At 33.6% G+C, this 11,162-nt stretch overlaps 1 protein-coding gene across 2 annotated transcripts; it reads right to left on the reverse strand.

The window, feature by feature from the left end:
- Positions 1-1,127: 1,127 nt before the first annotated feature.
- On the reverse strand, positions 1,128-10,267 carry LOC118755288 (protein boule-like; the record flags this gene model as incomplete). Of its 2 annotated transcripts, none has more annotated exon segments than XM_036490135.1 (5): positions 1,128-2,159; positions 6,046-6,079; positions 6,234-6,319; positions 6,418-6,520; positions 10,208-10,267. In XM_036490135.1, coding segments are annotated over 5 exon segments (300 nt in total), but the record flags the coding sequence as incomplete, so codon positions are not given.
- Positions 10,268-11,162: the final 895 nt, after the last annotated feature.

Genomic DNA, 11,162 nt, shown 5'->3' on the forward strand with positions numbered 1-11,162 from the left:
TTTCTTCATCATTATAATATTTGTATAATTCTACTCAGATTCTTTGCCTATATGCTTATACGTATGAATACGATAACTTAGTTTTCTTCGAATTAATTGTTTTCTCATTCTATATTTTATTTATTACTTAAGTCAATTTATGATTTTTAGAAGAAGTAATATATTTTTTTTGTGGCTTTTAGTTGTTTTATTTTTGTTCGTTTATTGATTTTGTTTTATATACTATTTTATGATGTTCTAAGTTTGTTTTGTTTACAGTTTTGAATCCTGTTTCAAGTTCAATATCTTTTTGTGTTGAAGATTTACACTTCGTTAATTCATGTCTTATTTCAATAAAATGTTTATGCTAATAGATAATATTTTCATATTTTTGTGTTCAAGATTTTTGTTTGTTTAAATGTTCAGCTTTTTTTGGTTTGCCGGTTCACAGGTCCAGCCGGTGTTTTTAATTCGTCGTATCTTATTTTAAATTCTTTAAATATAATTTGTCTATTGTATATGTATATATATATATATATATATATAGATATATATAGATATATATTTTTTATAAGTATATAATAGTTTTAATATATACTTTTGGTCATTATCAATATGTATGTATATATATATATATATAGAGTTGTGTGTATAATATTTATTATAGTAATAATTGAAATCAATAAATAATATATTTCTTTCTTATTAATTTATAATTTAGGTTTTATTTTTGCTTCGCATTATAACAAGTTTCGTTTCTTCTATATATATATAGTTCATTCCTTCTCATATTTCCGCTACAAACTGCACAAACATCGTGCCCAACTTGTCTTTCTCTGCTTTCTCTATATGTAACTAACTACGATTCGTTTATAGTACGGCAGAACCGTTTTGGTATTTGTATTTTTTTTTCGAAATTCGAAAATATCAACATATACATACATTGTTTTCGAAAACAATAAACAATTACTGGCGCTTTACGTAGCAGTTAAATATCTTTCGATACACAAACATGCGATTTTTGTAGCGTTTCGCAAGACTACATACAACATAGTTTCACTGGGATTAAAATTTAGTTATTTTGCCAACATCGTCGAGTTTCTCTTTTCCAATGCTTACACAATCTTCATTTTTTCTATATTTTAGTGTTTTTTTTTGTATTTTAGTTTTTTTCTTCTTTTTTGCTTTACTGTTTATATCTAAACTGTACGTTTTCAAGTTAATATGTTTACACATATAAGAGCGTATGTGCATGTAAGTGTTCTAAAGGTATTACTATGTACTATGTATGTATGTCAAGTAATGTTATGTAGTATGTAGTTAGGTGTATGTGCGCGTGTTTATAAATCATTCTCTAAATAAACGGCGGCCCCATTTCAGTCCATGTTTTACATTGAGTTTTTGTTTGTTTGTTTTGTTTGTTTATGTTTTGTTTGTTTTTAAATGACTAAAGAGCAGCCTTTCTTGAACTGTTGTTGTGGTTGCGGTTGTGGTTGTGTTGTCGAAAACATCCCCGCCTGGACCTGACCACCGACCCGACTAAACTCTGACTCTGACTCCTGCCTTTTGCCGCTGCTAGTAGGGATAGTGTGTTTGTTGGTCTGTTTGTGTCTTACCATAATATAATATCATGCATTTTCTTCTTCGGTGTAACGGTATGACGACGATTGCAACAACTTACTTTAGAAAGCGAACAATTTCCATATTTGTCGCAAATAAATTATTGTTTTATGTCGCTTTTTTGGTTTAACATTTTTTTTTTTGCATTACAAACATATTTTCGCGTTAGTCATATTGTTTTCGAACTCGTATATATTGTTGTTGTTTTTGTTGTAGTTGTAGTAGTAGTAAAGGAAGCTATTGTTGTAAAGTTGTGTCTAAGTTGTTGTTGTTGTTGTTGCTGTTGTTGTTGTTGTTGTGGTTGCTGTTGCTGTAGTGTCTCTTACATTGTTTTGTTTGGTTTTGTTTGCTTTGCTATTTGTTTGTGTTTCAATTCAATTTTTTTCTGCCACAAACACATCAAATATTCATCAAATTACAAATATTTTCTTTTTCATACGCATAAAATGTAGTAGCATCAATGTTGCTGTTGTTGTTGTAGTTGGTAGTATAGTCGTGTGATCATAGTTGTGGTTATGGATGCTGTCGTTAGTACCCTCAAAATTAACATGGGTAAATACCTAAAACAAAAAAGTAGATAGATGATAGCAATTGTGGGAAGTTGTTGGCCACTCGAAATAGTTACAGATATGAATGCGTGTAAATATGTAGTATAAACTTTAGAAATTATTTAGTGTAATAAACTCGAGGATCGTAACGAATAACATTTTCATAGCAAAAAAGAAATATTCGCTGTTGTAATTTGCCTTAAGTTTTTGGTTTTTTGTTTTTACTTTCAAATCATAGTTGATCGTTTTTTCAATCGTTCGACTTTTTCGTTAATTTTTATCGTTATTCATTTTACTTTTTTCATCAATCGAAGCCAACAGCATTTTATGTATACTTTTTTCGGATTAAAAATAGCCATTATGTCTCCATGAATTTTTTTTTTTTCGATAATTTTTGGACCGTCAACTAATTAAAATTGCATACATTATTTATTAAAATTGTATATTTATATGCACGCGTCATTTTTATTACTTTTGCCCAACAAATGATTGCCTTGATTTGCTGAGGGTTTTTACAATACTCACGGAATCCAAGGTAAAGACTTTAGAAATAAAGTGAGAAAATCAAATAGCTCGACAAAAGGTATAGAAATAAATGTAACGGTATTTTAAAGCTTTTGAGTTGCAGAATTCAGAAAAAATAGTCTCTTTGGGTAATAAAATTACATACCTTGATCTTTTAAATGACTTTCAAATATAGTAGGCTTTCACTTTTATTTTTTTTTGTTTACATACTGAAATGAACTTTTTAAAAGTTGTAATCACATATCTATTTTTGCTGCTCTTGCATCGAAAAAACTACGAACCGAGAAGCGAAAATGGCATTTGATTTTTTTTAGGCTCCCCGCACGCATGCTGTTTTCAGTTCGAGAAAAGAAAAATAATCAAAAATTGTACTTCTGAAGGGCGGTTTTAAAGTCAAGATAACGTCTCATTCAATCAGACATTTAAAAAGTCTTGAAAAGTAAAATCTTTGTTTTTTTTGTCGTTTCTTGGCCTAGAAACAGCTAAGCTAAGAATAAACCTAAATCATAGCAATTATGCGTTTAAAATTTTTTAATAGTTCAATGCATACTGTTTTCAGGTATACCTCCAACAATATTTGAAGGTCATTTTAAAGGTCAAGGTAACTCTTTTCCCATCAAGACTGTGCATTTCAAAAGCTTTAAAATACCGTTGCATTTATTTCGCTATCACTTCTCGTTTTCAAGATATTTGATTTTGTCCCCATTTTCCAAAAATCGTAGAATTTCGAATTGTTTAAAAATTCTTTATTTATGAAATAAAAAACAATCCATATTTACAAGATAGGCAGCAGAATGGTGTAAGAAAATAAAACCACTAAATTTAGAGATCAGTAAAAAAGTTAGTTAAAAAATAAGTTTGCTCTGCTTTAAAAGGGCTTTTGTCCAGTTTATGGCGAAATTTGTAAGAAATAAGAAAATTGCCCGACCTGCGACATTTTTATATGAATAATCATATAAATTGTTCCGCTAAATCCGAATACGAAATCAGAATTTAAGAAAGTAGAACATTTTTTAACCGACTTTTAAAAAAAAGCAGGAAGGTTATCAATTCAACGAAATATTTTCTTTTTTTAAATGTATTATTTTCCTCATGTAGCTTTGGACCACGTGAACCGTTTTCGATAATTCTTTTTAATCGGAAAGATGGTACCTCAAGAGTGGTCGGTCCCATACTACTTTGGTATAGTTGCGATCATTGGATCATGAAGAAACTAACAGTACTCGTAAAGCATTAAAGTCGGTTGTATTTTTTGCTTAAAACTTACTTATAAAAATATAGCTAAATCTCGATTTCTTGAGATCTGAAAAAAGTGCTCCCGCATAATTGCAACTTGTTTTTTGTGGTCAATCTATAATTTTTTTGCATAGTGAAGTTTATTAACCCTCTACAGCATGAATTACGAAAGAGATGAATAACAAAATTTTAACTGTAAAAAAAACACGTTATCTACGTATCAACAAACTTATATCGAAAGAAAAAACGCATACAAATCATTTATTTAAAATTTTATTTCGCAAAAAAATATATGGAAATTTTTATGAAAACAAAAAAAAACAGTTGGGTAGCGATTATTGATGTGTGAATTAAGAAACTATTTTTTTTATCTATTTTACAAGAATTTGCGTTTTTCAGTAGTTTTTCTATTACGCGAATATACGCTTTTCGACCACGCACACAAAACTGAGGTTATATCCAAATGTTATCTCACCATAGGCAAACCGATTACGTTCCGTTATTCGTAGTTAACTTCTCAATGCATTTAATTAATTTGAGTCATTTTTATAACTCTCGTTAGGTGGGAAAAATTTCCAAAGTAGAGACACAATATTTGGTTTCGTATGCGGTAGAGGGTTAAATTTTCTTCTTGTCCATGTAAACAACAACATTTTTCAACCGAAATAGTATTTTAGGAGCTACATATACAAAAAGAAAGTCCTAAAAAATTTACTTTGAAACCGAAAGAAACCGAAAGTAAACAAATTTTTTCCTGCTGATGTATGTACCGAAAATGTATAGCACACTACTAATCAGGGGATTGGAAAATGATATCGGCATAGATAGCCAATTAATAAGCGTCTGCCAATGTAAAAAGAAATGTTGCGACTTGCCAACTATACCCGAAAAAATTTCCAGTTAATTGAGTGGGTGTATTTTTTTTCAAATCTCAAAAACGGAAATTTGGTTTTACCTCAAAAACTGTTCTACTTTTTGATATTTTGACTTCATATTCGAAATGATGGTCAAATGCCACAAACAGGAATCTCTTGCGTAACATAAAAAAAAAAGTTTTTTATTTCAACTGCAAAATGATTGATATTTATTTAGAAATCGCCAATGCAAACCGGCTTTTAAATACGAATAATTAAATTAATTTAAATGCCACTTAATTTCTGATCTGAAATTGCGCCGAAAATGCTTATTTGGCTACACTTTTTGGCCGGAAATTTAGTAATTAAAAAGCCTAAAAACGCATTTTTGAAAATCTTCGCGCTCTTGCTAAGGAATGGTGAAAGAGAATAATAGAATACAATGAAAGCTTAGGCAATAGTTTTTAAATCCCAGATCTAAAATTGGATTCTTACATGTTGTTGTTGTAACAGTTTTTAAATGCCCCATTACATCATTTAGCTTCATAGGAGCTAGTTTTTCTTTGGCTGATAAATTTTTTTCAATGACTAGAGCAAATTATGAATTTTGAATTTGAAATTTTGAAAATTACGGTTCTACGCGCAAAATCCGCTAAGAATTCGCTATTCGATATTCCTCGGGACACTCGTGAGCTTGTCGAATTTCTTGTCGGCCTGTATAAACGATCCAGCTTGATCGCAAAAACCAAAAGTCTAAAGCGAACGATCAAATATGGTTTGAAAAATAAACATCTCAAGAAATTATTATAAAGCAAAAACGTTAGTTTTTTCACATTCGAAAAATTAAAATAACTATTACTTTTGTGCTGCAGAAGTTATGTTTAAACTTGTATATACTCATACATAGCACTATAAAATACCTGTGAGAAAAGTAGTAAAATGTGTGCTTGTCGTGTTTTTGTATAAGGATTTTAAGAAATCATTGACTAAAAAAGAATCATATACACAATATAAACAAAACCGTTAACTTGCAAACGAAAGTAATAAAATTTTGAAATTAAATTTTCCAAAAGATGCGAAAATAAATATTAAACATAAATACATATTAATTAAACTATTCTATCTATGTATGTACGTCTATACTGCTGCTGTTGTAGAGGCGTGGCAAATATAGTTGTTTCAAAATGTTGTATGTTGTATACAATTACATATGTACATACTTCTGTACATATGTATATTGCAACTAAGAAAGCAAGATGCAAATGCACATCCTTTTTAATTACCTTGATAGTTTTGTGGCCAAATGGCGGGTACATTCTATAGATTTCGTGTGTATGAATTTAGTATTTTCCAACGGCACAGCAATAGCGTCCATGTAAAACAGAATTATAAATTTTCATTTTAATTCGATTAATTTCTTATTATTACACATACATATATGTACATACTAAAATGAATTTCGTCAACTTACCGCCGCACTGACCATTGGCACGCTATAGTACTGATAAAATGGTTGATATTGCATTGAAGGTGGGTAAATTGTTGGCACGCCTGCTGCTGTAAAATCAGTAACTGTTTGTTAAGAGGTTATGCTAATTATAACTGATCTGCTAAACGTTGTTTTCATATTTCAAATAAAATAAATTGCGAGTTACCTGGCGGATAGACCGTGGCGGCGAATTGATCAATGGGCATATTACTAATCGGGGCTGGTGGTGTTGTTGTATAATAGACAGCACCATTCGTTGCAACAATCGACTGGAATGTACGTACATACATATCTGTTTTATTAACAATTTATTTTAACTTATTATTAAAAAAAAAAAAGATATACGAGTAATGCCAAATTTCCTCTGGTCATTGAAGGGATTAAAATGAAAAAATATAATAAATGTGTACCATTTCAAAACTGGCATGTGGACACAAATTTAGTGGCTGATATTTTTAACGTAATAACACCGGAATTTACACTGGCGGTCACACATAACTTGCCACCACTATTTGTTTTAAGGGAGGTAAAAATTTAAAAATTATAGATATAAAATTTTCATAAAATTTTCAATGCAGTTTTATAGCTCATTTCATTTTAGTGTACTTGCACTTTAAGTTTGACATAGCTCAAGATTTTGTTTGATTTTTTTTTTACGATGTTGCGTACTTCCCCTTAAAAAAAAGATGCGTTATATGGAAAAAACAGCGCATGACCGTCAGAAAAAAAAAGAAAAAATCATTAAGAATTTTAGGCCACTTCGAACTTGCGCATTATTTCATAAAAATTTATATTAAAAGGTTGGAAATATTCATGAAAATTCGTTAAATTTTTCTAAATTTTGCACAAAGTTTGCAACTTTTATTTGCATGGTTTTTGTTATAAAGTGAACTATATTAATTTTTTTTATTAATATACGAAATGATAATTCATAAAAAATGGTAACAAGTAGCGATGTGCCGGATAGAGATTTTAAAAATAAAAGCCTGATTCGGATATCCGGTAGATTGCTGCCCTTTATAAATTTCACAATATTGTTTTTTTTTTTTTTTGTTAAGCGACATACTTATGACCAGATTATCTGCTTTTCCGAGCTGAACTATAAAATACGGCCGCGCTGCGATCGGGCGCAACGCGCGCTATGTGGGACCGCTATAGGGATCTGAAGAGGGAAGCTAGACGTATTTGCCGCAATAAGAAGAGAGGCCGAAATACGTGAGTGCGAAGAGCTTGAAATGCTGGCCGACAGGAGGAATGCCCGAAAATTTTACCAGAGAGTTAGGCGACTTACGGAAGGTTTAAAGACCGGGGCGCACGGAAAGTTGTGGAGAAGAAGAACCCGAGCCCGCAGTCGATGATGACGGAGTCGACGATCCACCGCCTGACTATGACGAGGTACGTATAGCAATAACGCGGCTGAAAAACAACAAAGCCGCTGGAGCTGACAGCCTGCCAGCTGAGCTATTCAAGTACGGTGGCGAGGAGTTGATAAGGTGACTCTTGTGCAGAATATGGTCAGATGAACGCATGCCCGACGACTGAAATTTAAGTGTCCTCTGCCAAATCCACCAGAAAGGTGACCCCGCCTTTCGCGCCAACTATCGCGGGATCAGCCTTCTAAGCATAGGTTACAAGGTCTTATCGAGCGTATTGTGTGAAAGACTGAAGTCCACCGTCAATGAACTGATTGGGCCTTATTAGTGTGGCTTTAGACCTGGCAAATCCACCATAGACCAGGTATTCACAATACGCCAAATTTTGGAAAAGATCCGCGAGAAAAGGATCGACACTCACCACCTATTTGTCGACTTTAAAGCCGCTTTTGACAGCACTAAAAGGAGTTGCCTATACGCCGCTATGTCTGAATTTAGCATCCCCTCAAACCTCATACGGCTGTGTAAATGACGTTGAGCAATACCACCAGCTCCGTCAGAATTGGAAAAGACCTCTCCGAGCCGTTCGCCACAAAACGGGGTTTCAGACAGGGCGACTCCCTTCCATGTGACTTCTTTAATCTGATGTTGGAGAAGATAATAAGAGCTGCAGAACTGAACCGCTCAGCAACAATTTACTACAAGAGCGTGCAATTGCTGGCTTATGCCGATGACATCGACATCATCGGTAACAAAAACCGCGAATTCTGTTCTGCCTTTTCCAAGTTGGATAGGGAAGCAAAGCGAATGGGTCTGGTGGTAAACGAGGACAAGACGAAGTATCTCCTGTCACCAAACAAACAGTCAGCACATTCGCGCCTTGGCACCCACGTCACTGTTGACAGTTACAATTTCGAGAAAGTAGAGAATTTCGTTTACTTGGGAACCAGCATTAACACCGATAATAATGTCAGCACTGAAATCCAACGTAGAATCACTCTTGCCAACAAGTGCTACTTTGGACTGAGTAGGCAATTCAGGAGTAAAGTCCTCTCTCGACGTACGAAAACCACGCTCTATAAGTCACTCATCATGCCCGTGCTGGTATATGGCGCAGAAGCATGGACAATGACAACATCCGATGAGGCTGCTCTTGGAGTGTTTGAGAGAAAGATTTTTCGGAAGATTTACGGGCCTTTACGCGTTAGCGACGGCGAGTACCGCAGACGATGGAACGATGAGCTGTATGAGCTTTACAACGATATGGACATAGTGCAGCGAATTAAAATACAGCGGCTCCGCTGGCTTGGTCATGTCATTTGAATGGACATCGACGCTCCAGCACTGAAAGTATTCAACTCGGAACCCGCTGGTGGTAGCAGAGGAAAAGGGAGCCCCACTGCGATGGAAAGATCAGGTGGAGAAGCACTTGGGTTCACTTGGCGTTTCCAATTGGCGTCAGTTGGCACAGAGGAGAAACGTCTGCGTGCTTTGCTGAACTCGGCCAAAATCGCTTAGGCGGTTACAGCGCAAAAAAGAAGAAGAAGTGGTCGTAAATATCAATTTTGAGTGAATCATCTTCAGTAGTTACTAAAATGTCGCAGTTTTCGTATTTATGAAAACTACCGTTATATGGGAGGTAGGCGTGGTTATTGTCCGATTTTGCCCATTTTCAATACCATCCGTCCTACGCCCGAAAGAAGTATACGTTAAGATATTTCAATTTTTACTCGAGTTATCGTGTGCACAGACGGACGGACGGATGGACGGATGGACGGACGGATGGACGGATGGACGGACGGATGGACGGATGGACGGACGGACAGACAGTCACCGCTTAATCGATTTCTCTTTTCATTATGATCGTTTATGTATACATTTGTCTATATCTATCTCAATTCGTTTTGCCTGTTACAAACAACCGTTATGTGAAAAAAGTTATAATACCCTTGTGCACAAGTGCGCTCAGGTATAAAAAAAAAAATATTGGAGGGGGAAACCAAATCGTACTATTATGCATGCTTACATACATATCGTCCCGTTGTTGCAATATTTTGTGACCCACGTTTCAAAACTCGTTTTTTCTGACACTAATAAAACAAAAAACTGATTAAAGCTTCTTTGAAGAGGGAGCTAGCTAACCAGGATATTTGGCAATAGTGGTGGTAATCTTTATTTGGCGTATACTTTATTTTCTAAAAATAACACTAATGGTGATTTCGTTTCTACCAAAAAATGTTGCGATTGTTTGATGTTACACTCAACCCTGTAAAAGGGCATGTGTTTGGGTTCTTGTCCTTATCCATAATATTATCGTTTTAAAGCAACCATCTGATTTTCAGTGCAACCATCCCCCCCCCTGCCAAAACTTCAACGGGCAGGAAATGTGCATTTTTCTGGCCTTACAAGAGTGTGACATTTTAAGAAATGAACACAAAATTTGCTCACCGTTTGCCCTTAGTTTAGAATCGAGCACGAAAAGACAAAGGGGCAACCAACATGCGAAATTTTTTTAATTTTTTGGTGGAAACGAAAACACCATTAACTAACTTAGCTTATGTAAATTATTTTGTGCATACTCACTTGTTTTTTGATAGCCGGAGCTATGTTCAGTTTTCGATCCCTTAGCACGACGCATTCACCCTGTAGATATGAAAACGTTGTGAAAGTAAAAAACGAAATAAAAGGAGAGAAAACGAAGAAAAAAATAAATCAAATTCAATTGCAATTCTAAACGGTGTAACATTTCAAGGCAGCTCAATACAAAACGTTTTAGAAAAAATGCTTTAGCTTCTTCAACAAACAAACTCTTGGAACAGTTTTTTTTTTTTTTAATTTTTAATGATTTCAAATAACGAAAAATCAAAAAAAAAATATATATTTTTGTTTTACTAAAATATTAATGGGAAAAGCTCTTAGAAAGTATAACAACTAATACTCCAAAAATATGTACGAACATTTGTTTAGAAAACACAGCAGAAATTGAACGTCGATTATGTGAACGAAAAAAATTTTCTTTTTTAATAAATACTCACTGAGAACCAATTTTGTTTTTTTTTTTTTTGTATAAATTAACCAATTAAATTATGTAACGCACAAGCACAGTGGCTGCAAAATGAAACCAAACGCAACAATAACTATAAATAAATAAAAATCTAACGCACTTTCGAAACTTGGCAAATGTACAACGAAAATTAATTTGTGATAAACCGACAACAATAGTTTTAATGGTTAATGAAATCAGATACAACAATATATGTATGTAATAAAACGAAATAATAATGAACGTAAACAATTTAAGAAGAAAAAAAAACATATTAATTATTAAACAATAATTAGCGGTAGAAACGACAAACTGTTCAAAGACACACTACGAGGCGGTAAAAACGCTGAAGGAGACACTGCAGAAGTAAAAGACAGTTCCTGCTAATTTACACTAAGCACAATTGGTTTCATAATCGATATACATATGTAGATACAATGCTGGACAATTTTTTTTTCACGCAGATTACTGTAATATGTAGACGCCAGCATCCGT

The sequence above is a fragment of the Rhagoletis pomonella genome, unplaced genomic scaffold (assembly GCF_013731165.1).
Source record: "Rhagoletis pomonella isolate Grant_MI unplaced genomic scaffold, Rhpom_1.0 Rhpom_scaffold_05814, whole genome shotgun sequence".
Lineage (NCBI taxonomy): Eukaryota > Metazoa > Arthropoda > Insecta > Diptera > Tephritidae > Rhagoletis > Rhagoletis pomonella.